The following is a 27,571-nucleotide window of genomic DNA, read 5'->3' on the forward strand; positions in this document are numbered from 1 at the left end:
ATACAAAGAAATAAAATAAGTATAAAATTAAATTTTTCTTCACAATATAAATTATTAATTTGCATATAATTCAAATTAATCTCGAAAATGTTTATAATTTGAATTGTTATTGATAATATGAATAATATTGTGAGATAACAAGATTAACTTTATTGAGATATTGAGCGGAGCTGTAATTTTTTATATTATTTATCTTTTGGCAAAGAAATATTTTAAAGGTAGCAAACGGCTTATTCGCTGTCTATTTTAAATTAAGTGTGTAACTGTCCCCTTTGTTATGCCAAAAAAATATAATATTTTATTTTTATTATTTTTATTTATGCCTCAAGATGCCTTTTTAGATAAGGGAAACGAAAAAAAGGACGGTTCAATCGAGTTATGTTGACATTCTAGGCAGATAGATAATATAATTTTGATCTGATTAAATGAAATTCCAAATAATAAATAAGCTAAAAAAAATCTTATGTGAAAATTGAAATTGAGAACAAGTCAACTTTTTATTTCAATAATTGTGTAAAGAAGAATTATTTATTTTTTAAATTATTAATGCATATTGTTTTCATTTCGCGCGGAGTTGCACACAAACAGGACAATATACACAAGACAAACAAAATGTTCAATTTTTACCCCCGTAGCGTATATTTAAAAAAAAAGCGCGCGTTCACCTGTCACGGAGAGGTTGACTTTTTGGCGGGAAGTTTTGGTACTTCGGACATACTATTTTTGAGTCATAGAAAATATGCCGCCGTTCTCGTTGGTTTTGTTATTATTTATTATTAAATTATTATTTGTTAGTATTGATTGTTATATATATCCCTGCGATTATGTTCGCCTATTACATCAATGCACTTAAAATTGCGCTGCCGTTGAAAAAAGTGAAAAGTTTGGGAAAACAAACAAACACAACATCAGAGGGACTTTCTAACGATATTGTTTCTTTTATTAATCTATTAATTTTGCTTAATTTGCAAAAATATAGGCAAATAAACACAATTCAAACATTGTCTGAATTCAAATTATTTAAAAAAAAAAACTTCTTTTTAGATTTCGGTTTGTTGGATTTTCTTCTTTAGTGCACGCATATAGGTAGTTGAATGCAACCTAGTGCATTCTAGTACTAGGAAATCAGACTTCCACTAGAGTTAACATATCTTAGTACATTGATTGATAGCTACTATATAAATATATAGATCCTATTTCTCTATTTAAAATAAAAATTCAGAGTAGTTAATACAAGTTAAAAGTTAAGAGTATATTATATAAATTGCTAAAAATGCTTGAAAAAATAGCTTTTAAAGAAAATGAAATGCAAAATATTATATTTTTATAAATTAAAATTTTTCAAGTCATAAGATAAATATTTTTGACATTTAACCCTTAGTAAAAATATATAACAGTATTTTTGTTTTACCTACAAAAATTAACTATATAAATAAATTAAATATCTGTCCTGCCCACCTGTTTGGATGCCTTCAGTAATTTTAACTTATCACAGCAATGTGGTAGAAAATAATACAATTCTAGTAATAATTACAATTATTTGAGACAGACATTTAAAACAACATTAAAACTCGATCCAAGCGGGTGACATCGTTAAGTGATATTCACATTTCATTTCATCATTCGTATTTCACAGTCTAAGAGTATAAAAACTTCTGATTGATTTCTCATCCCTCTAGTCTTAATGTACTAGAGAAAGAGCGATCGGGATACTGACGAATTAAAAAAAAAATTAAAAATAAAATTACCTTATCTAATAAATTAATTATTAATAATTACTTTCTTTACAGATCTTGTATTATATTTTTAAAGAAAAATAAAATTATAAAAAAAAAACGCACAATAATAAAATCTACAATGTATCCTTAATCCCGGGAAGTGAATTAAGTAAGACCACAGAAAATGTTCCTATATCTAGTTGCAAGGTATATAGAAATGTAAAGTTATTGAAATCTATTGAATTGTATAAGTATATTGCCTTATGAAACAGCTAACATATCTTTTTAATCTGAAGCTTAATATGAGCACAAGTAGCGAATCATTGACGCACTATGTTCACCTACAAGAAGAATTAAATGCAAAGAAAAGGGAAAATAATTATATCTTGCTCATAGGCCAGTGCATAATGCACTGATATAAATGAGTTATAATACTTGAATTTTAATATAATAACAGAAAAAATATATTTGATTAATTAAAAAAAAATATATAAAATATAAAACATGGACTATATCTTTATCTTTAAGTCTCCTTTTTTTTAGTTTAATTTTTAAAAATTAACTATTATACAAAATTGTGTATTTGGTTCTATTTATTAAAGCGGGAATTCGCATTTAATAGGGAATACGAAACACTCTCTTTGATATCTGTTCGCCTAGTAAGTACAGTGCAGTTCGTTGCAACATTGAATCGCAGCAATTTTCTTGCGAGATGCATTTTGCAAAATTCGTTCACAGCTTTCGTTATTTATTTTATTATTGAAAAATATTTGAAAATAAATTAAAAGAGTGATAATAATGTAATATTTATCATTTAGTATTAATATTTATTGTGTTTATAATGAAATTATTTATTTAAGTTAAATTAAACAAAATGACGGTCAGGGTGAAAAAATAGTGCCTAATGAAGTTAATCAATAATTTACTTTATTTTTTAAATACTTGAGCTTTGTCAAATGTTTAAAATTCTTTTAAAAATATTACTATATTTAATTTTGCATCGTAGTATAAAAATAAACATAAAACTATTATGTTAGCAGTGATAATGTTTTATTTAAGAAAATAAACTTTTTGTCTCCTAGGCAGACTTTTTTAGAAATAACACTGACTTTATTGACTGTATACAGTGTGTAAACAGAAAATTACCATTAAATTAAAATCTTCATTAAACAAAAAATCGTAACTTAATATAATATACCTAATTAAAATTGTAATTATAACGAATGAGTTGTTTAACTCTGTGTAGCAAATAAATAATAATTAGCCACAGTCACTTGGGAATTATCGTATATAGAGAGAGATTAAATTAAATAACCAATACAAACAACACTATCTCAAACACTTTATCATTTAGCTGCATACATTGTTGCAACATTGTAAGAGCAAGTACTAGGCTAACAGAGCCACAGTAGAGCTATTCGCCTGCAGTATACAGTTAAATGATAAATGACAATGTGTGGCAAGGATTGCAACATTGTATGATTTTTTATAAATATATTTATTTGAATGAAAAGAAACATCAAGACAATTATTATCGACATTCAATATGCCATACCAAGTTTTAATCAAATAATATTAAAATTAAAAATCTGTTCCTTAACAATGTTTTGTAAGTTAAAAACTAATTTAGAAGAAACTTAAGTAGGTATACTAAGCGTATATAATGTAGTTCTTAAGGGTAACTTAATAAGGTAACAGCCGCCAGACGACCACTGAGTCACCGCATCGAGTTAACCGATTCGTAGAACATTTGCTTGATCTTTTATATACTTTGAAATGACTAATATGATGACCACGTTAACAGAAATCTAAAAACCATCATCTTGATCGTCTGGTGGTTTTAGGCTATGTGACGTCACACTAAATCCAATATATAGCTAGTGTTTTTAGAAAAAGTATTTTTTAAATAAATCGTTTTGGGTATCAAATGAAAGGACTTAATTCGTACAATTCAAATTACTATGTGACTTGAGTCATTTTTATAATAATTATTATTAATTTGTGTGCAATATGTCATTGCTTACATTATGTAAAACTCCTAATATAATTCACTGGGTCTAACTCACTGCTTTGTTTTCGTGAACTCAATAATGGAGCATGTACCTACCTACTGATTTGTGCAAAATTAAATTAAATAAAACTATTGAAAAATGATATTTTATGACTTATAAATATTTTCATCGTTAACGATCTGTTATAGAAAAGAAAATTTTAAGCACATCATAGTAGTATCATATATTATACGATAAACATTCATATATATCAGGTATTGATTTACCTCATAGGTAAATATTTACCTTTATATTTTTTTACGTCAACGTTTATCCACTAATTTGTTTTATTAGGATCGATTAACTTATTTTTGACACTATGTGCCAGATCCCCCCTTCATTGCTTATTTAACTAAAAGGCAAAGATGAGTTGCAATACATATAATAAAAACTAAAACATTTTTTTTATTATTTTTTTATATATTATATTAAATAAAGTAATAAATCTTATTTCAAATAATCACTACGTATTATTGTTCGTCAACTTAATTGAAAAATATCGTTATAATTGTTTCCTTAACAGCAGTAATCTGCATTTAAAACAGGCATACCTATGTCAATCGCATTTTTATTTAATAAGACCTCCGCGAAAACACGTGACAAGACTCTATGGGAATATATATAGTAATGTATTTTTAAAATACGGAATAATCACATTAATAATAGTATCACGAGATAATGTACTACGTGACTTAACGAAGTCATTTTTATAATAATTATTATTTGATTGTGTGCAATGAAATTACTTATATAATGTGTAAAACTCCTACTGTATATAGTGGTTACTAATTTTCAGATTATTTTATGGAAAGCAACACACGAGGTTTATGTTATTATAGTTATTTTTAAGTCACCAAATAGACATTGGTAATTTTTAAATTACGTTCATCATAAAAGTCTTAGGCAAGATTTCAGCAGCAATTTCGTTACTAAGCGAGAGATGTTACTCGCTAACTTCGGTGCCCGGTGGGCAAAAAAAGGTAGGGATCAACGGAATTAAATAAAATGGTAAGCTATAACCATCTACGGACGATTCCATGTTGATTGGTCATAGTCTCATACTGAAACGTTCAGTAGTTTCGCCGTCTGTACGCTCAAACCTTTTAAATTGCACAACTGATTTCAATGAGCACTTCATCAATTTAATTATCGAAGGTTTACATGCATATTATGGTAGAGATAAGCCGAAAATTGCAATTTTTGGAAAAACAATTTTTTTTTCCTTTTATTATTTAATCATCAATCTAACAGTTGTACCTATATGTAACCTTATTGTTTATTATTATTATAGCCAGGATGAGCAGCTAGTATATAGCAGAAGTATAGTACATGTGCAACACAAACACAAGAGAGTAGACTGACTCATTCTTGCCCCTGGTCGAGATCGACCGATTCGAGTTGGACTTACCCCCAAAACGCGCCAATAGAAGCTTTGCATCAAAGAGTAACCGAAGAGAATTAAGTTCTCAATGTGGAAATAAATTTGTTAATAATATATTCATTTGTTATCAAAAACGTAGTTCATTGCCTTTTAAACAAGGTTGATGTCTAACAATCGTCTATAAATAATAATGTCAATAAGAAATAAACAGCCTCAGAACATATTAGCACGTCGGAATGTGCGAAAAATGTGCATGCTAACAAAAAGTGAGCCAAAATGTAGTCGTAGTTATTTTAGTAATTTCATCAGCACGAAGCACGAAATTATAAAAAGTACTCTAAATAATTAGGTATGAAGATTAAATGGTTCTATGTTTAGAGTAATTATGAACATAATATATTGGAAATCATGTGTTTTTTATTATTACCTTTATTAAGAGATGTAAATTAAAATTTATAACAGTGCCAACAGACCTGGTAGTAGTAGTAGCTGGCCCATTTGTCAATCTGCCTACCTTTTATAAATAATAAAAAGAGCCTAACAACTAGATCCACGAGGCGGTCGGCAATTATATATATTATTATGTTACATATAAATATTTATGTTGTAATTTAATATTGATTAATTAACTTCGTATTCATAATATGTATGTATGAATATTTTTAATATTCCATTGACATATAATGATAAAAAAAGTATTTTTATTTTAATTTTAATAATAAGTAAAATTGTAAAATTTTAAGTAAAGTAAAATAAACGTCAGCTAGTTAGGTCTCTTCGAAAATAATTTTAGATCGAATTTCACATAATTTTTTTTTTCGCCGATCAGCACGAAATGTATGACAAATCTTTCATGTTTTTTTTTAATGTTTTTAAATTATCTTTATCGTAATTTCAAGTAATATTATCGTAACGTTGCGCATCATATAATACATTACATTCGTTACTCAACAGTGCGTAGGTAGTTAAGCGAGCAAAAAATAGATTGTCCAATGATTCGTCTCTAAATAAGACCTTACCTTTTTTTACCTTCCCATTATACAAGATCATACAATTATAACCTTCCATACATGGAACGCTATTTTAAATCAAATCAGTACAAAAAAACTTATAAAAATAATTAGCAATTAGCTTGAGCCACGTTAAATATCAGAAAGTTTTTATGCGTTTTTTTTATTTTATGATATCTGTAGGCGGACGAGTAAATAGGCCACCTAATGGTAAGTGATCACCACCGCCCATAGACAATGGCGTCGTAAGAAATATTAACCATTCCTTACATCACCAATGTGCCACCAACCTAGATGTTACGTCCCTTGTACCTATAGTTACACTGGCTCATTCACCCTTACAAACCGGAACACAACAATTCTGAGTACTGCTGTTTGGCGGTAGAATATCTGTTGAGTGGGTGGTACCTACCCAGACAGGTTTGCACAAAGCCCTACGACCAAGTATTAATCTTATCAATTTTATTTCGTTTATTTGGTAAATTAATTCACTATAATATTGTATTTGACAGTTCCAGAGACAACATTATAATCTTTAGATATAATATTGTTCTATTTTTTTTACAAATGATCACGAGTTTAATTGTTTTGATGACGTTTTGATAATAATTATATAGCCTTATTTGGATATCACCAGCAATAACAAAACAAATAAAATAACAAATTTTTACTACCCAATGATGTGACGTCACTATTAGGTTGGTCGGCAACCTGAAATCCACATCAGGCCCTCGAGATAATATACCTAATTAAATTATTCCATTTTTTGCAACATTACCACCTACACAATGAGGGCCACTTACGAATGTTTTAAGGACACTTCCTCGTATATGGAAGAGGAAAAAATACAACTTACCTGTTTCCTGATCATGACGTGACTGACGCGTCCGCGTACACGCACCGAGAGCACGTACTCGCCGGGGTGCGTTTGTGACTCGCGCACTAAGAACGACCCGTTCCTGCCTTTCTCCATCATCAAATGCTCCGCTTCTTTCGCAGACATGATTCCATGGTACCATCTGAAATAGTCATTTGTCAGTAAATTGTGTTCTTTCATAAAGTGTTTCCTGTGTATAATTGAAATTATAGTGCTACCTCTATCTCTGACACTTATTTATACTTAACAACTTACAATGACAACAGTACACATTATTCCAATCATCGTAACGACCAACGACTGCACTAGCATTATATATATTAGCGTTATGGAACATCCAATAACGAAATGACTACTCGAGGATGTGGTGTGTGCATCATCAAATTCATCAAAAGACATCTATCAAAAAAGTGTAAATAGATACAGTAAACAAAATCATTTTTCTTGCGACATGTTCTTTTAAATATGGCTACACGTGTTTCTGCGAGTGCTGAATGATTCGTAAGTTTATTTTTAATTACGAAAAGACAATGCCGGATTTCTAAAAAAATTTTTGTTAAGCAAAGAATAAATTTATTTAACTGGTAATTAAATAACAATAACCTATTACCATCTACTGGCGATTCCATATAGTCTCATATCAATAAGTTCAGTAGTTTTCACGTGATTACAAAATATACATACGTATATATCAATATATGTTGGTTTTGTTATAATTATAAAGTCTCTATAATCATTTCATTCATCTATAATCATTCATCGATTTGGTGCAGAATATAAAGGTAACATGTGAACATACTTACTGACAGATTTAATGTATAAATTAAGAAAACTTCTAGTCGGTTTCTCTGATTTTCATTCTATTAAATATTTATTAGCGTTTTATTTTACTTAATTTATCAACTTTTACCGTTTTTGTAATGAAGATTTCGATAACTTATAGATTAGATCTTACCATTTGTATTTCACTTGTAAATTATGAGAAAATATTCATAATTGAGGGTAGAAAAGGCTCTATAAACGATACTATTCAACAGTTTATTTAAACAGAGTACTTTTGAGGACTTACCTATATTTCATATAAAAATATTTATTTAGTGGAGCAAAAAATCTAACATATCTAAGCGGTGTTCATGTATAAACAGACTTATTTGCCCTGCTTTTAACTAACAACGACTTCATTTCTGTTTTGGTATTGTAAATATTCAAACATTATATTTGTTTGTACATCATTCAAATTAAGTTTTAGTTGCCGCTTATTCAATGTAGTTATCTGGTAATAAAGAAAAAAAAAAAGTAGAAATTTATTAATACCTAATTATCGTTTGTCCCGACTGACTATCACACTTGACACACGGCCAATAATTACTGAGTCTAGAAAGCCAACATTTGGAGCATAGGTTTATTTTAAAAACACTTTTTTTAAATTTGAAATAGTGACATTCATTGTCAAAAACTCCTTAGACTTTTTTAATAAATGTTACCCGTACTGCTATTAAGTACAATATAACAGTTTAATTTTTTTCTTATAAATGTTGTTTAGAAGGCATTGAGTTAAACAGTGCTTGTTCTTTCAAATGTCAAATTAATAATGTCAGAAAGAGAGAATTATTAAAGTACAGTATTTAAATTTAGTTTGTAAAAAATGTATATAAGGTCATTACATTGGAAAATGAGTTTTATACTTCTTAATATAAATCCCATTTTCCAATATAACCATTTTGATGCCTCAGTGTTAATACCTTTCTAGTACTTCCTACGACGATATATGCAATAATTTTCACGATTATTGCCATTACAGTCCCATTTTAATAATCGAACTTAAAAAGTAAATTTATAATTACGTTAACCTACTGATTTTCTCACTTGTAACATTAATCGGAATTAATGAAATAGAATTAAATTGTACGTAATACATGAAATATTTTATAAATCGTTCGGTGTAATACTTGTCAAATAAAAATAATAATTTTAAAGAGTAATCGTTAATTGACAACATCAATAAGAAATAACTTCGCAACTTCCGCGGAAAATAATATTGATTGCAAACTACCGCAATATTTCCTGTTACGTTGAGCAATTTCACTATTACGTATCATTAGGGCGCATCGCATCGCTGATGCATGGTTTTTCCAAAGACTAATGACAGGGTAGCGCTTGGAGCCGTCCGAATATTATTGTAATGACATTAATTGATTCAACGAAATGACTACTTAAAGGTACCTTCAAACTTTTTATTAAAAGATCTACTACAGAAATAAAGAGAAGACAAAATAAAAATAAGTGTAATGCTATGACATTTCGATTAAAAAAAATCTTAAATATTTAATCATATTAAACAGCTTCAATGTTAACTAGTTGCGTAAAACTTAATGTTATAATTAATTCTTGTTATTTTCTGTGGGAACGCTGATCAATTCTTTACGCTTCCTTTTATATCAATTTCATAGTAATAAATAATGTTTTTTAGCTCCTTGCTTACATTACATTGCGTATTCAACTATTAATTTATCTAGTGTTACGTAATTTCTATTTTTAAATACAAAGTAAGTAATTATTTTTATAGAAATTTTACAATACATTTGTAAATCAAAACAGTTTAAAAAAAGCAATCGCGTGATAAATTCGCGCATGTATTCCAACAGCATTTATGTATGTACATGCAAAATGCTACAAACCGGTCCCACTCCTCACACGCAGGTGATTGACACCGCATCCGCTCGAGGCACTCGACATTCATCTTTAATCTTAATGATATAAAGATCAATTTAACCGACAGAGTATAGAACAACTAAACCATTTATAACCAAATTTTCACCTTTGCTTCTGTTTACATAATTTGACATATATTAAGGCAAAATTTTACGATATTTTTTTCTTACATTACTATTTTATAATTAATACCTTTTATGTGAATTAAGATTTATTAACGGATGTGTCAATATTATTTCTAAGTAATTCTCATTGCATTATTTTGTAGAAATAACAGTAAAAACAAGCCAATAAATGGGTGATTAAGAGCCCGTTAAAGAAAATTATTAGTTTATTTACAGCGTGTTTACATCAATCTTGATATAAACAATGCCTCGTTAATAATAAATATAAAGTCCAGGTTCGAACGTACATACGTTCACATGAAGTAAAATATTAGTACAATATCCTAATGAAAGATTGAACTACCTGTATAGTTTATTTACAGTTACTCTTTGTATTATGTTTTTTATCGAATTCAACAAAACTTTAGAACGTACATACTTACTATAAAATTGTAGTTTGCTTACTGTGATATATTACAACCCAAAAACACACTCAATTTTAAAATTTAAAAGAGTTGACACTATTACTATTGTTTGTATATGTTTTTTTTTTCTTTTAATCATACGTGTGCCATTAGGCATACCTGTCATTGTTCTTTGTTGTTCTTTTGAATTGAAATTAACAATTACAGTAACATTGATCACTCTGATAGAATCAATCATTGTATCTGCACGAGACCTGAGGATAAGCTTATAACGCCAAGTTTCCTCCGCAATGTCAATAGATCCGTCTTGGATCAAGGTATCGGTTTCTATAAAAAAAACCGCAATTTTTTATTAACTTTGCCGATTCATAAATTTGAATCAATTGTATTATATTAATAAAAAAAACTATATATATATTACACATATAGATCAAACTAACTTTGTATTTTAAGTTTTGGCAAAGAGTAATTACTAAATTTCTGGCCGGTTCTTCTCGGTAGAATCTACATTACAATCCGGTGGTATCTTCACTTAAGATAATTTTTTAAAATGACGAATTAAAAGTTTTTGTAAATCATATTTAAATAAAGTTTATTTTGATTTAAAATTATTTGCTTTAGTTATAATTGCTTTTGTGGTGCAACACTGTTTATTATGAAACGGTTTTAGAGTAGGTGTTAATAGTATGGTAACGTGACAAAGGAAATCGTAACTTTTATCTAAGAAGGATACAAACGTCACTGAGGGTAATAAACTTTACAATTCTTAAACAATACAAACTCATTGATTTATATTAATTTATATTACCCGCATACTGTTTTAAGTCAAATTACTTCACTAATGTCTAACATTTATTAAGTATATAAAACTACGTATTATTAATTACATTAAAGGTCAATATTGTAATAAAATTGGTAAAGATATTATTTCATTAGATTGACTAGATTTTTTTAATATTAACTTCAAACACGATACATATAAATTCAAATTTTTATTGTTTTATAGTTTCGATAGTGAACTTAACACTTCTAGGTAGGTATTCTAAAAGCTTGATGACTAATTCGTATATTGGGTGTTTCCCTCACGAGATACGCATCTCAATATTCCATGACATGTACACGTAGGAATAGGTATTGCGTGCCTTTATTTATTTTAAGCTTATTACGTTTTGCATCAAAAATATTACCTATTGTACATACTGAATATCTCAGATTATTCCAAATCAAGTATGTTTATCAAAATGAGTAATCATGGTTTGTAAGGGCTGATTAACCATTTATTATTAATAAATGGTTAATCATTACATGGAAATATGTAAAAGTACTTCTTCGTCAAGTACGAATAAGTAGTTACAAATCATTTTTATGTACGTTACAAATGATTTTCCATTACCGAGAATTGTTCTAATTCAAGTGCGATGGCAATAGTACCATATAACATTACTTAACGTTAAAAATTTAAATCGATTGAAAGTGTTGATTAAGACTTTTGTTATCAAGGAACAATTTTTTTTTAAGTAATCGATACTGTAATAGCTAATGTGTATATAAGACCAAAATAATAATATTAATGTTTAAATTCCAACTTTTAAATATGTTAAAGCATACATTTTGTTACTACACACCGTGTGTACTTGTTTAAAGTTGATATCATAATTTGTTTTCGAGATATGCGAGACAACTTTAACATTAATGAACATAATATAATGTACATAAATATTTTTTGGTATTTTAAAACGAACCACAGAATCGGAATCAACAGATTGCAAAAGAGGTACTTCGGAATTTGATCTTACAAATTGGGAAACTAATAAGTACCTATTTATTTGCATACGATGATCAAACATGTCTTGAATTTAAGGTCAGTTTAAGGAGTAATCGGAAGTGCAAGTAAATCTGTCAGAGTTACGAGAGGCAGAGATGAATGAGGTGCTCGAACGGCCTCCGGGCCGCCTCCGCGACCTCCGCTGTTTCGTCACGAATACCACATTGCCAACTGACCACATTAGGAAGTAGATGTTTCTATTTATTTTGTCATACTATTTCGTCACATACTAACATAATCCGACCGATGTAATATAACTTTATAACATGTATTAACATCTTGCATTACTCATAGTATTATTTACGTTCAAAGTTAACTCGTGAGAATTATTTTAAATAGTTGTCGCGTTTCTAGATTATTTTTATTTAATAAACAATAAATTAAATAACTATTAAATATGACTAAACATACGTCTAATAAAATATTTATTACACGTTATTTATACACAACGAATAATATTCCGACTACACGCTGACATCGGCGTTTCTTATATGTACATATTATATGTTTGAATTCATATTTATTATAATCATGTATTTAATAAATATGCATGATATATTAAACTGTAATAAGACAGTACGCATTAATATATTATAATAAATTTTAAGCACGTCAATCGATCTGTCCTTATATATTAAATGGATTCTTCATGGTAATTACAGTATTTATTTGAAGTACAGGATTTATTATCATAGTCGAGGATTAAAACGGAGTAAACGACATTTAGCATTCATCGCATAGCGCACAATTGATGCACATAATTACATCTGTTTCAAAAATAATTCTTGTATCATCGAATGATTCTCAATCAGAAGAGAAGTCGAACGATTTCGAAACTCACCGTAGTACATGATCGTGATTTGTCAGTCAGTGAGCTGCGACATTAACCATAATAATTATAATAATCAAAGGATACACGCGTCAAAATTGCGTATCGTATTGGTTTAGTGAAAAATTAAGTGCGTCATAAGTTTTTAAAGAATAGCACTGTTTAATAGGTGTGGAATTTATTTTTATCATATGAGTATCGTTTTATCAAATATGAATAAGCTTATTTTACGTGTTGGTTTAAATTACGAGAAATAATTTATACTAATATAATCAATGCGAGAGTGACACTGTCTATCTGTATATATTATATTACGCATTGACGAAAGAAACAGGGTTCTAATTAGATGATTTTTTTTTATGAAGTAACCTTAAACCCCAATGTACACATACACACAATACATTAGGCTTCTTACCTTCTAGGCTACTTTTTATACCTAACACTTGACGACAACCCCTAAAACGCGAGCAAAGTTACGGGCGACAACTTGTTTTGAATAAATGTGTAATACGTCCGTCGCGATTTTATAGATATTGGTTTATATTTACAGAAAAAAGAACTACTTGTAACTCTTGATCAATATAATATCTTAAATATTATTTCCGATATTGTATCATAATTACAAATAATCTAATCATACAATCATATATATGTGACACAAAATTATTACGATATGAGAAAAACAATCGAAAAGGTAACAAATACACCGGCTAAAGCATCTACTTCTCCTATAATATTAGAATCAACTTCAAATATTTGTATACACAAAACTTGATGTAGAAAAGTTTTGATTCAACCGTTCTAGTAATAATATACTTATTTGTGTGGTAAACAAAACCAATTAGCAAAACAAAAGACGAAATATCATATCACAAAGTATTATTAGTATAAGTCTAACTTTATACGATACAAAAATAACAGCCATAAAATCAGTTCTCGTATTTAGACTAAAAAGTTTGAGTAATGATAAAGGTGCGCAGCATTATTCACGGGACTCACTTTTTAAGCATGAAAGCCTTGCTCAGTTCTTTCAGCACGGTGGAGACGATAGCACCAGCGGCGGGAACGGCCAGCACCGAAGCGTCCATGCAGGCAGATAGCGCGGCGGGGGCCAGCACCCCCAGCCGACTCAGCCTCGGGCTATCCTTCGACATCACTTAAGCTCACGAAAACACACAAGTCTCAAGTTCTCTGTAAAACGCACGACCGTAACCGCAAAGCGATCTGCTTCGCGCGCTGTTTCAAACTCGAATGCGCACTTGTCGCGGAGCGCGAACTCACTGAGCTGCTCCTGTCAACTTATGATACGTAAGATTATTATCCCTTAATTGATTAAGGCTCCCGAGAGCCTGACACGTTTGTACGTTTGTGGAATTTGTGTTAATTATTATTTAACTTACTCAGATGAAGTGATTCATATTTAATGTTGTATTCAGTTATATAGATTTACTTTGGATTATTTTATATCGTTTTTAAATGATAATAACATTAATAATGATTGAGTTTGTAAATTGTTGTGAATGTAACCAGTACATCTTAACAGCTGACAAATATACCTATAATACACGGAACGAACAAATGAAAGTTGTTAAAACTATTGACACATTTAAATAAAAACACTTTAAATTAAAACCACTCAAAATCAAAACAGTTTTTATAATTATAATATGGTCCTTTATATTAACATTATGGAATCAAAAGGAAGTACCAATATTAAGCACATAATTTATTATCATTAGGTACGCACTATTAACACATATTTTATGTGTTAATAGGGCTTTACGCAACCCCTCTGGGTAGGTCAACCCACTCATCATATATTATACCACAACAATACTTAGTATTATTGTGTTTCGTGCGAAGGGTGAGCGAGCCAGTGTAACAATAGATAGTGTAACTACACCAGAGTATTGTATGTATGTAGGTATGTATTTCTTAAAATGGTGAACACTTACCATCGATGAATTTACGTTGACTACCAGCGACCCGTTTAACCAACCGCCCATCTATACTATAAAAAACTTGCCTAATCCAATCTGACTTATAAAATTGATGTCTCTATAATTACACATACCTACCTATTTCATTGTCATTAGTCAGCTGCAAATTACTACCTGTTTGTTTGCGTAATGCGTCACTTACAAGCTCATCGGAAAATAATGAAAGCAATGCATAAAATACTATTAAACGAGGGGTGAGTATTAAAATATTATTATTATAAGATCCGATTACTCTTACGTTATTTTTTCTGGAACGCTGGCCATGTATCAGTTAGGGGGAAATTCTACTACCTTTTAACAGTTACGATACCGATTCTATTACGATCCAGCTTCGAAAATTTCTCACAAAAATAAATTTTAGCTTATTATGAGGGCCAATTTTACTTATTCATGTTTGTTACGATACGATACCATCGAACCGCAACTAAATTGTTGGCAATGATTAAGTTTCGATTCAATGGTGGTAAAGTGACATTTTTTTAGTAATATTTCTGATAATCTGACCATCAGTCGGCTAAAACGTAAGTAAATCTGCATCATTACATTAGCAGCCTGTAAATAAGTCTAAGGCCTCCTCTCCCTTTGAGGAGAATCTTTGAGAGGTTTTGGAGCATAATCCACCACTCTGCTCCAATGCGGGTTGATGGAAAACACATGTGGCAGAATTTCGCTGAAATTATACACATGCAGGTTTCCTCACGATGTTTTCCTTCACCGCCGAGCACGAGATGAATTATAAACACAAAATAAGCGCATGAATATTCAGTGGTGCCTGTCTGGGTTTGAACCCGATATCATCGGTTAAGATGCACGCGTTCTAACACACTGGGCCATCTCGGCTCAAACCATTAAATGTTCCCAAGTTTCAATTTTGCAATGCAGGCTTCCTAATCAATAAATATATATGTGTAAGGTATTTCAATTACATTCTGGATTTTTTTATTATTTTAAAAGATTTTACTACTAAAACGTATCGTGTGCGTCATCTCTGGGACATTTAATACAAGGTTCATGTTTAGTTAATTATATAATTATAGCATTTAATAGAAATAATTTTATTATAATTTTATTTAGATATTCAACCGCCAAACAGCAGTAGTCAGTAATGTTGTGTTCCGGTTTGAAGGGTGAGTGAGCCAGTGTAGTGAGCAACTACAGGCACATGGGACGTAACATCTTAGTTCCCAAGGTTGGTGGCGCATTGGTGATGTAAGCAACGGTTAATATTTCTTACAACGCCATTGTCTATGGGCGGTGGTGACCACTTACCATTGGGTGGCCCATTTGCTCGTCCGCCTACCGATATCATAAAAAAAAACGTAAATCGAGTGTATAAATAATCGATTATGAACAAAATATTTATAAAAATCTTATACATATTTAATACGTAGGTATCTTGTTGAAGCACAACCCGTCATCAGACCCACAACTCAGATATTCTACTGCCAAACAGCTATACAAAGTATTGTTATGTTCTGGTTTGAATGGTAAGGTTAGTAAGTGTAACTAAAGGAACAAAAGACTGAACATCTTAATGGTGGCAAGTATGGTGGCAAGTCAGCGATGTAAGGAATGGTTAATAAAAAAAGGTTTTTTTTTCAATTGATTAAGTAAAAAAACTTCCTACTTCATGGTGAATGATTTAATTCAATGTTACGATTACAAGAATTTTTGTCACTCTTCTTAAAGGTCTTGTTAAACAGAAAAAAAGACGGCTAGTATCCATGCATCATTTATTATTATTAATTTACTTTGGCTGATTTCTATTCGCGCTATCGCATGTTGAGCCAGAAAAGATTATGTTCACTTGCTTTATTTAAGTACGCAGAATACTTTTGAGTTTTTACGTTAATAAAAAGGAGCGGGTTCTGTATAAAATATAATGTGGCTATTATGACTAGTAGATAAGAGAGCAGATTCCAAGGTCAGTCGTCCAAAAACCTCTGTAGCAGCCGGTGTTCCTGCGCTTGAACTGTCTGCGTTCTTGTGACATTGCCGTCACATTGGTTATGAGAGAGTGCACTGTTCACTATTCTTCGTTGATACCGGCCGACCTGACCAAAAACGACCTGCTTGGAACATATCACTAGAAATGTCCAAGTACCTATGTAATTCAGCTTGGCTTAAGTTAAATATAAATAGCACGAATAAAAAAATGAATACAAATATTCTTGTGCTCAAACGTAAATTTTAGGGTCCTTGAGTAAGTAAATCGATGTTATATGTAACGCGTCACACGTGTCATTGGAACGAAGATATAATTTTTCCAAACAAATGTTTGCATTGATCAACTGTTGTTACTGCACGTCCCAACATCGTACGGATGACATACAGCAAACAGCCGATCGCACACTTTTCAGGTTCAATCTAAACCCTCCAAGGACCTAATCAAACATACACAAACACATTCAACAAAATCGATCGATCCATTAAGGAAGAGTTCAGTGACTTACACGAGTACATAAAAGTTATATTCTTATATATAAAGATTATACAAACAATTACCTATATAAAACCTTTCATCCCCTGCTTATAGATTATAAAACTTATAAATTAACATAGAAGATTGAAAAACAATAACTTGACAAAAAAATAATTATGAAGTCAAAAACGTTTCAAACATAATTTCTTACGCCGTAAATTTGTACGGTGACTTCCATCGACGCGTTCAAAAAAGCTTAATGAGCAATTATATTTCACCGCATCCTTTCAGTGACGCACTTGCTATGTGCCGGGAATACTTGATCGGTAAATCTTACAATAACAAAGGATAGGTGAGGCCTTATACAGCGAAACGGAGTCATCTTCCTAGAGGAAGGTCGACGAGAACAAAAGTCACGTAGACCGGGCACGCTCTGAAGCGGCCGCTCTGTTTTATTTCCTGGTCGTTTTGGAGGTTACGTGCGAAACTTTCTCACGAATCAAATATTATTTATATAAAAACAAAATATATATCTTCATTATTTTGGGGCTAAGCAGTGGATTTCGATGCATAACATTTTTTACCAATAACTTGCGAAAGCCTTGGTGGATTTCCTCAAGGTAATCATAAATTTCGTCAAGTTTAAAGGAAAAAATTAATAAAATTTTAAACGCAATTACATATCACTTTATAAAGTCAGTCACTTCAAAATAATATAAAACATTGATATTATAATAACGTATTCGCTTTGATAATAATTAATCTCAACAGTATCTTCACAATAATCATTTGAAGTAGGCAGTAGCCACTTCAACGCGTGTTTACGTCAATGTATAATAATAGTAATTGCACTTGATCAAGGAAGTGTTTATAAAGTGAAAGCAAAAAGAGCTTAAATAATGACAAAACCCCACCTTTACCGGTCATTTATACAATACGTTTAAACACGTTTTTATTATCGACTTCGAATCTTAACTAATTAAAACTGATATTATATACCAATTACGTGTAGCGTAGCAATCTGACTAGTGAGACACTTGATATAAGTGATCATCACAGCTAAATTCACATTGACACAGTAAGAAATATTCATCTTTCCTTAGATCGTCGTGTCTCTAGTTATACTGGCTCACTCATTCTTCAAACTAGCACTCAACTACGCTAGATTATGAGAGTCTGGTCTGCTTTTAGGTAGAGTTTGGGTATGAATTATTAAAAAAAAAATAGTAAATATAATATTTAATAATTTAATATAATTGCTTTCATGTATCTTTTGATATAAATAACGGGTAATACCCGATATCAATTTACAAGTACTTTGTATTTGAAAACGTGACTAGACATTATAAGCACACATACATAATCTAATAGCTACGAAACACACAAGGTCCCTTTTAACATCAAAAGTAATGTTATTGTTTGTCGCTAGAACAGAACGCATTGAATGACGTTTCCTTAATACGGATGTTCTTTCGAGAATGATATTTACTTTGCAATTTTAGTCGTGGTAGAACAGCCCAATCCAGAGACTTTGAACGCTTTCGAGTTTCACATCTTTTGTGACACAATTCGGCGATATAATGTTTTCTATATAGGACTAGCCAATCATCGGAATTCGATCTCCTTTTTTTTGCAATGACTTGCATTTCTTTGATACTGTAGGAACTTGACACGTCATTGAAACTAGAACTTCCAGAGAACTGTCCTAATTGCCGTCGTTGATATCTCGTAGGCGGCGCACTTTGGCCGCCTTCCTCTCGACTCGCCAGCCAGTAATGATGAGTAATAGGATCTCGAGGTCCCCAGTGTCTCGACGGACTAAACGATGACTTCAGTTTCTGCAATAAAAGCCAAAATACTAAACTTCCTCAAATGTATTTTCAAAGAGATCACACTTGAGGAAACTGTACAAGGCAGGCAAATATGACAATTTAACGAGGTCTTGTCCTTAGACAAACATTTACGGAAAATTAATAAGCCACTTCGCATGTAAGTCAAACTTAAAACATTCGCTTCGCTTTAAATGATAATCACCTGTTTTAAACTACTAAATCTTACCCCGATGAAATCATATTGAACTTGTTTCGATACTGACACAGCGGCGAATGTGAAAAATAATATGAAAATAACACAGACGCTCGAAACGACTGCCGCCTTTTCCCAAGGAGCTTCGGTCCAGTTTTGCTTCTTTATAAACCAGGAAATAGTCCACCATAAAGCAACAGGAACAATTATACCAGGAACAGCACACCAACTCATAACCCATATTTTTTTTATTTTTCTGCCAGTGAGAAATTCAATATCTTCAACCAATACTTTCCAACCTGTTGATAAATTATTATTCTATGATTAATACACAAATAAAACGACACGAAATATACTCTCGTTTATTAACTCAGCTATTTCAATACTATGTACATATATAAATACAAAATACGACGTAACATAATGACTAGCTAGGACAGGCAACCTTTTTACCATATATAAAAACAAACGCTGATATCTCCAGGACAGTGGCCACGCTGACGAGGAAAGGGACCACGACGTCCTCAACGACTTCGAGGCCATGGCCTCCCACAGAGACCAAAGCTATAACCCCAACTGCACTGACCGCTGAGCTGCCCATAGAGACATGTCGCCACTTGTATCCACCCACGCGCCGGTAACGGTCGTAAAGGGGGTGAAGAAAGGTTAACTGCAATTAAACAGGCCTTTGTATCGTTACATATATATCATAAATACTCAATAGACATAACCCAATCACATTTATATATTATATCGTCACTCGACCTAAAGGATCTTATGGTGTCATCATCTGGCAACGAAACAAATTAAAAACCAATCAATACCAGAAATTAACTGCTCTGTGCGTTTGCAACCCGTTATACGTTATTGGTCGCCCCGTGGGACGTCGACATTAAAGTCAGATTTCCTTTCTCAATTAATAGGCTATCTAAAGCAATCATATTATTTATCAAATCGCGTTGACAAACTCTTCAGCTTTAATTTTTAATCTATAATATGTAAAAGGTTAAGTTTTCTAGGTATATTTATCAATGTACTTTAATTGGTTATATCAATCAAATTATATTTTTAATTTCTGGGAAACTTAAACAAACTCCAAATTTAAGTTTCGTGATACATAATTCATCACATTTTAAGTCATACCATTGTAATAATTCCTGAGAGCGTCAACATAGCAAAGCATAGAAGCGGCCACGCTTTGCTAAGATTCTTTTCGACAGAAACTTTATATATTTCCATGAGCACAGCCAAATTCCCGGTTTCTTTGTCCCCCTCGCCTCCAATCGCGAACCAGAACAAAACGGCAGCCCAACTGGCTACAATGTTTGTTGCGACAAATATAAGCGAGTTCCTATAATTTTTAAAATTTTTATTATTTCACTTCTATAATATTTTTATGATAAAAAATCATCAATGACATCAGAAAAACATACAACAAAGTGTGACAGAACTGCACAAAGTATTAAGTAGAAAGACCAATACGAAGCCGTTATTTTTAAATAGCCATACCACTGAACATCTAGATCGGCATATATTGATTCCCCCGAAGAAATCAGATATCCACCCGCTGTTTGAGAAGTAAGCAGCGCTTGTACTAACGCACCGTGCCAGATACTTGGTTGCACATAATTCTTCCAATCAGCGACTTTGCTGAGAAGTTCAACTTTTTGTTTGTTACCAATAACACTGACTATTATAATCGCTAGTAGCAATACCAACGGTCCGAGTACATATAGCATCCGTTTCATTAGTTTTACTGGGTTGTAAAGGCTGAAAATTAAAAAATAAACACAATATGTCGTATATTAAAAATAACATTAAAATGCAACGAAAGAAGACAAAGACAATACAATTCCAAAGTATTCGTCACAGCTATAAAAATAAGTCCGTAAAAGACCAACTGTTGCGCAAGCATGCTTTCTTCTTAAGGAATTTGACATTTTAGGCAAACGTGCATAAATAAATAAAATAAATTATAAAAGATACTATAATACCATATTTATATTATTCTGCAATTTTATTTTTATCAACCTCGATATATTTGTAACACATCTGTCTGAAAATCTACACTCATTAAACGAAAGTGATGCTCCAACCTATATCGTTTCAACATTATATAAAGGGTATCATATTAATTGTACAACGTAATATAAAATGCATAATAACCCAGTTAAATAGTTGTGACGAATACGAATAAATAAGCAATAGCAATAAATAATTATGTGTCAAATTTGAATAGCCAGTGAATAAAGCATATTAGGAAGGCATTGTAATACAAAAAATGATGTAACAAAGGACAATAAATTAAATCCATTACTCACATAAAAGGAAACACTATCCAAAACACAATTACAATAAACGCTAGAGCCACATAATACTCCGGCCGATCATCGACAGGCGCCAAGAATGTTTCTCTAAAATAAATAATCAAAAAGTTAAAAATGTAAAAGGTCAAAGACTTCTTCTCCATTTAAGAAGTTTACGGTTTATGTCGACATTCTGCTACCACGTCAAGTACACATGTGTCTTATTGCCGCCGTGCATGAGTTGAATTTTAGATACAAATTAGGCACAAGAAAGGTGTTCGGTTAACACTTTATTTGACAGTAAACATTGCAATAATTAATTAGGTTCGAACCCCATCAGACTATTTGAGAAAATAGAGTATGTTTAGTTGCCCACACACACTTTCACTGTGATAATCATATAAAAGAGCTGCTCCAATACTTTACTAAAATATGGGCATTTTAACAAAGGATCATCCTTTGTAGATGAAATGAAATCTTTTAAATATAGAATTCCAGTTAACACGAAAAAATCTTAAGTTAAAAAGTTAAGCATTATATAAATATGCTAATCATTACTTATTACTTAGTGTATAATTAGATGAAAAATCTTATTGATTTCTGCCGTAATGATTGAAGGTTGTTTTTTTGATTTGTTATCCATACAAATATTTGACAGACATAGTTATATTTTATTTATGTGTTTAATGCTAACAATATTATGAGTCACCATATTAAGAAATGTTAATCATTCCTCATACCAATAACTACACCTAAACCTAAACCTTCATATATAATAAATAACAAACCATTATTGCCACAGAGTTCCATTGAAATTTTATGTAAAGAAGTAAAATTTGTTTTGAAAACTCATATGTTTTAATGTCATAGGGAGGCAAACTAACAAATGGGTCACACGATGGTATATGGACCTTAGTGCTGTTAGAAATATTAGCCATTCCTTACATCACCAATGCCCCAATGCCACCAAACTTGGGACTAAGATGTTATGTCCTTTTTGTTTGTACAGGCACTGGCACAGGCATACCGGCACAGGCATTCTTCAAACTGGATTACAACTATGTAAACTAAGTATTGCTGACTGGCGGTAGAATATCTGATGAGTGAGTGGTACCACAATATAACCAGACGGGTCTGGACAAAGTCTTATCACCAAGTGTTACAGTATTATTATTATATAAGTATAGTCTATAAGACTAATCTTATTACACGCTGTGTAATAAAACGTCGTAAAGAAAATAAAACATATTAATGTATGTTTCTTTGTTTGTGTCGTTGGTGTGTTTGAATGAATCCCATAGGAGCATGCTTCTGTGTTAAGACCTTGTACAGTTTTTGTTTTTACACTAGAACAGTACAACAGAGGTCGAAAATTGCGTGTCAGACAATTGTTTATAAAACCCAATTAGTGACGCATTGCAATGTTGGGCATTCGCTAGTATAGATATAGGTCAGTATTGTTTATATCTGATTATAATGAGTATAATATAACTCAAGTAGTTTTATATAAAGTAGTTTATAATAAGTTGATTATTGTTGTTATAAGAATACTTACTTCAAGCACGCTGTCACGTTGTATGTAAGTTGTACGTCATCACTCTGAAAAAATTAAAATTAAAAGTATTTTCTAATACATCTTTACATACCATATCTCAATTTCAAATTTCAATATAGCTTTATACAGTGTAAAAATTCGCAATTTAATACATAAGCGTCAATGAACTTTAACAATATGAAATAAAATCAAACCCTTTCGTTTAAAATAGCTTACTGTGTAAAATCACTCATGAAAATTGATGTACAGTGAATTGCTATTAAACCTTTAATATATAACTTATAACTTTAGTTATCGTCACATATCACTTTCGGACTTTACACGGCCGTGTTCAGCGCTGAGTTTTGACTCTGTTCTCACGGAATAGCTCTACTGATTGATACCGTGGTTTAAACGTATCAAACTTAAACTACGCTTACAAGAACAGATCTAACCTAAAGTAGCAACTTAAATTATGTAGTAATAGTTCGCACTGCTTGATAACGTACACATACATTTATGTGATGTAATTACTTACATCTTCTATAGTCTCTGTCGGCGGATGTAGTAGCTCAGCGCAATTCCCATATGATATAGAATTATTCAAAGTGTGAAAAATATACATAACAGACAAAGCTAAGTATAGCATTGAATATATGGAGCATAAGAACGATATTAATAGCCTCAAAAATCCAACTCCTGAAAGCAAAAATACATTATGAAGGCGATATATACCTACCTATATATATTATAATTTACGTGAATTAAACAAAATATATCTCATAAAAATAATTCATAAAAAGCGAGGTGATCGTATCCGTTGATTTTCATACAGGCCGTATATACTTAATAATGTTTTTTTTTTTTAATGGTAGAATCAATCTAATGGTAAATCTTAATTGTAATCAATGTAAAATCTTATGATACACACACGACATCTGGTGGTAGATTTGCGATAAAAACAGTGTAAAATGATGTTTCGTTTACTAGCTTGTAAGAAAGATCCTTAAACGCGGACAGTATAAACATAATATGTATGTACATATGTATTCATATGATTCATTCAATTTATTTATCACTTCTATATGACATAATTATTGCATTTTTTCTGTCAACTCGATACTAATTTACAATTATCATATCGTGATACAAGCCTAATTAAAAACAAAATTTTTTTAGTTTTACTTATTTACTTATTTACGTAGAAACTACTGTGTCGTCGCCAAGTAACTACTGAAGCATTTCTTCACAAACAGTACATTAGAAACAATACATTAGTGTGTGTGCATTAATGTATACAGTTTTATATAAATTTGTAAATTTAGCTCTCAAAAATAGAAATTAGAAAGCCTTATCTATGACTGTATTGTACTAATATGTGATGTGAGAAATGTATTTAACTGTATATAATGACGAGGGTGACATATTCACTTAGTGAAAAAACCCTCTATAATAAATAAAGATTAAAAAAACATAAATGTATACAGTTTTGTACGAACTCGGAAAATTGTAGGTGAAATATTATTTTAGCATAACTTATTATGTTTATTTCGTTGATGTTTTACCTTTAAAGAAGGGCACTGCTTTCCAAATACCTACAGCGTCTTGCTGGCTGAGCTGCCCTACAGCGAGATGCAAGAGAACCACAGGAACGGCCACTAATGCCGACGCAACAGTGATCAACAACAAGCTTTGCAGACCACCGTACCGGAACGCCTCTCTTGGTGTTCGCCAAGTGTTGTTGAAGCTCAAAGCCACGGCGAGAGTGCAAAGATGACAGCCGATCTTTCGCCAACTTAACAAGTTCTTGAATAGAAAGAGAATATTGTTAAGAATATTTTTAATACATACTTAAAAACATCACTTCATTGCCTGTAGTATGTTTATCTCACTTTTGAATTATAATCCTTTAGAATGTGATTAATAACGTCATAATATTTTTAAATAATTATTTTATTATTAAATATAATATATAATTCCTACCTTAAAGTTGCCGAAAGTGATCATCCTTTAACAAAACGTGACTTCACATGAATCGACACAAAATTAAACCACTTCATTTACAAGTGTTGAGAAAATCGTACCCAGAATGTGTGATTCTTGGGCCGCGATCGTCCCAGATACAGGAGATAACGAGATACCGAATGTAACGGCGAATCGATCTCATTTAGTTAGGATACTTATCAAGTTCGATATAAAATATCAAGTGGTTTCTCTTCGACTGTTTACTTACAGATAATATCGCTGTTAGACGCTTCTTGCATAAACCAATCGAGTATTGTTTCACGAATCACATCGTTGAATAATATATGGCTCTTTATTTACTAATTGATCGATTGATCTTCAGTAAATTGTTTACAAACATTTACTTTTGTACCGGCAAAGAAGTCTTATAAACTTTATAATTGAACACTGATTAAATACTCATTGGCTGTATAAACTGTTCCAATTAAATCAAATTTAATTAATTCAGTTACTTAATGATAAATTGAAAATGAGAGCCTAAACAGTCAAATGAAAAATGACGTTAATTATCTTTGATTCAAGGCAAATTTAATCACGGATGATATTCCCAAGGGATACCAAAAATTAATAAAATATAAAAATTAAAAATAAGCCGTATTCTTGTACTTTATAAATAAATAGTAAAAGATTAATATTGTTTTCTAACACTTAAAGATGTATAATATTATTATAAATCTCACATTTTCTGTTTGTATTATGGGTACATAACACCTAAGTACGTAGAAAACTATAAGCTACTACAAGTTGTCGCCCGCGGCTTCGCTTGAGATTTAAGGGGTTGGTCCTTGGGTAGGAGGCAAAAAAAAGTATGTTCTCAGTACGCCGCGAATCCCCCCTAGGAATTGGAAGCCCGCATAGGCGAGCTGACCGACAGGGCATCACAGTAGCATGCGAAAGCGATCCTGTGACGATTGTTGAAAAAATGGAGAGGTACGGGTACCGCTGGTTTTTTAGTGGGTATTTCGGTATACTTAGCACAGTCCTGGGCACGTCCTTTTAAAAATATCGTGAGTGGACAAATTTCAAGGTCAAATAAGTAATTTTTAATGATATTTACACATAAATAGAGAATTACACCAATGCCGAATGAGCGAGAAAGCTGCGAGAGCAAAACAGCCGAGCATACTTCATGCGCCTATCATTATAGCAACTTTTAATTTTCTTATTGAAGATTCGTTTTCTTATTTAACAATTTAATATTTTTTATTGGTCTATTTTAATTTAATTTTATGTAACGAAATTATAAATTTCACTTAATACATTCAAGTATAAATTTTACTATACGGCCCCCTCATTGACTGCAAATCCAGTCAAGTCCAAGTCAATGGTTTGTAATGCATTCATAAGTCCAAATCCAACAGCAGTTTGATTCTGATTATACAGCATTTAATTGTAGTTTTCAATCTTCTGCATAATCGGCCGAACTAAATGGATGTGACCTGGCGCTGATGCAGCCTGATTAATAGCCAGCTTGTTCCAAAGGCTGGAACTCGTCAAGTCGTCTGGCGAAACGATTCGTGAAAACTGTTAAGAGAAGCTTATATAAAAGCCTCAAGAAAAAAAAAAGTATTTGGTCACTTTTCTTAAAAAAAAAAATTATTATTATTGAATTTTTAGAATGTCTACTGTGGTAACTATCAAGCTGGTTTGGACCAATAAAATTAATTAATTTGTATTGTGTCAATACGACAATCTATAATTATATAGTGTAAAGCAATTTCTTATATTTTAAATGAATAAATTAAGAAATAAATAAAATTATACGTCATCAAACAGAAATTATTTTATTGAAGTGCATAACAAAACTACTGTATTTAATATTTAGCTTTTTCGTTAACACAGAGCAACGATAATGCAAATCAATGATTTCAGCTTCAATCTTTTACAAATTTTATTTAGATTTACTTTATTTTCAATAGGACAACCAACAGTAAATACAATGTCACATCAAAATAAAAAAATTACATTTCAAAATTATCTTGGCAAATGTTCTACTATTTACAGGTAGTATCACCATGTACTATATTGCTCTATATATTTTAAAAATTTAAATTCAACATAATCAATTATTAGATATAAGCATTATTATATATTTTTTAACTATTATATATCTAATAAATAATAATTAACAGAACCAATCAGATACCATAAAATTAGAAATGAGCATAAAAATCTTTATTTTTCGGTTGAACTGAGGGCGGCTATCGTGACATACGTCTAAATCTTTTACTTGATTACTAATAATAAGTAACTTTATTCACCAAGAAGAAACAAAAAAAAAACAAAAATTAAGGTACAAAACCATAAAAAAAAGTTAACAATATGAG

The 27,571-nt window shown here is 31.1% G+C and overlaps 2 protein-coding genes across 3 annotated transcripts in view; both read right to left on the reverse strand.

Moving 5' to 3' along the window:
- LOC125076000 (tyrosine-protein phosphatase corkscrew-like) overlaps window positions 1–14,203 on the reverse strand; it is a 28,982-nt gene extending 14,779 nt beyond the window's left edge. Inside the window, exons 1-2 of one of the 2 annotated variants that reach the window (XM_047687916.1) lie at window positions 13,932–14,203; window positions 7,017–7,179 (exon numbers count right to left, since the gene is read on the reverse strand). In XM_047687916.1, the coding sequence (XP_047543872.1) occupies window positions 7,017–7,179; window positions 13,932–14,086 (318 nt within the window). In that variant the 5' untranslated portion in view covers window positions 14,087–14,203. The remainder of the gene's footprint in view (window positions 1–7,016; window positions 7,180–13,931) is intronic. The other variant, XM_047687917.1, reaches the window with a different exon arrangement.
- A 4,488-nt stretch (window positions 14,204–18,691) lies between these two features.
- LOC125075732 (sodium-dependent nutrient amino acid transporter 1-like) lies at window positions 18,692–25,265 on the reverse strand. The gene is made up of 10 exons (XM_047687432.1): window positions 25,203–25,265; window positions 24,785–25,025; window positions 23,758–23,918; window positions 23,241–23,284; window positions 21,701–21,793; window positions 20,889–21,149; window positions 20,523–20,730; window positions 19,833–20,049; window positions 19,413–19,678; window positions 18,692–19,192 (listed from the first exon to the last, which is right to left on the reverse strand). Exons 1-10 carry the CDS (start codon window positions 25,224–25,226, stop codon window positions 18,767–18,769), a joined length of 1,941 nt encoding a protein of 646 aa, XP_047543388.1. The 5' UTR covers window positions 25,227–25,265; the 3' UTR covers window positions 18,692–18,766.
- Window positions 25,266–27,571: the final 2,306 nt, after the last annotated feature.

This window comes from Vanessa atalanta, chromosome Z (assembly GCF_905147765.1).
Source record: "Vanessa atalanta chromosome Z, ilVanAtal1.2, whole genome shotgun sequence".
Taxonomy (NCBI): domain Eukaryota; kingdom Metazoa; phylum Arthropoda; class Insecta; order Lepidoptera; family Nymphalidae; genus Vanessa; species Vanessa atalanta.

Excerpts from the sequence above, each read along its gene's own strand:
- LOC125075732 (XM_047687432.1), bottom strand. The coding sequence starts at position 25,226 with ATGATCACTTTCGGCAACTTTAAG. Across the intron at positions 23,919-24,784 it reads AGCAGTGCCCTTCTTTAAAG|GAGTTGGATTTTTGAGGCTA; the intron begins GTAAAACATCAA and ends TTTTGCTTTCAG. Across the intron at positions 20,050-20,522 it reads TCTCAGGAATTATTACAATG|TTAACCTTTCTTCACCCCCT; the intron begins GTATGACTTAAA and ends GTTTAATTGCAG.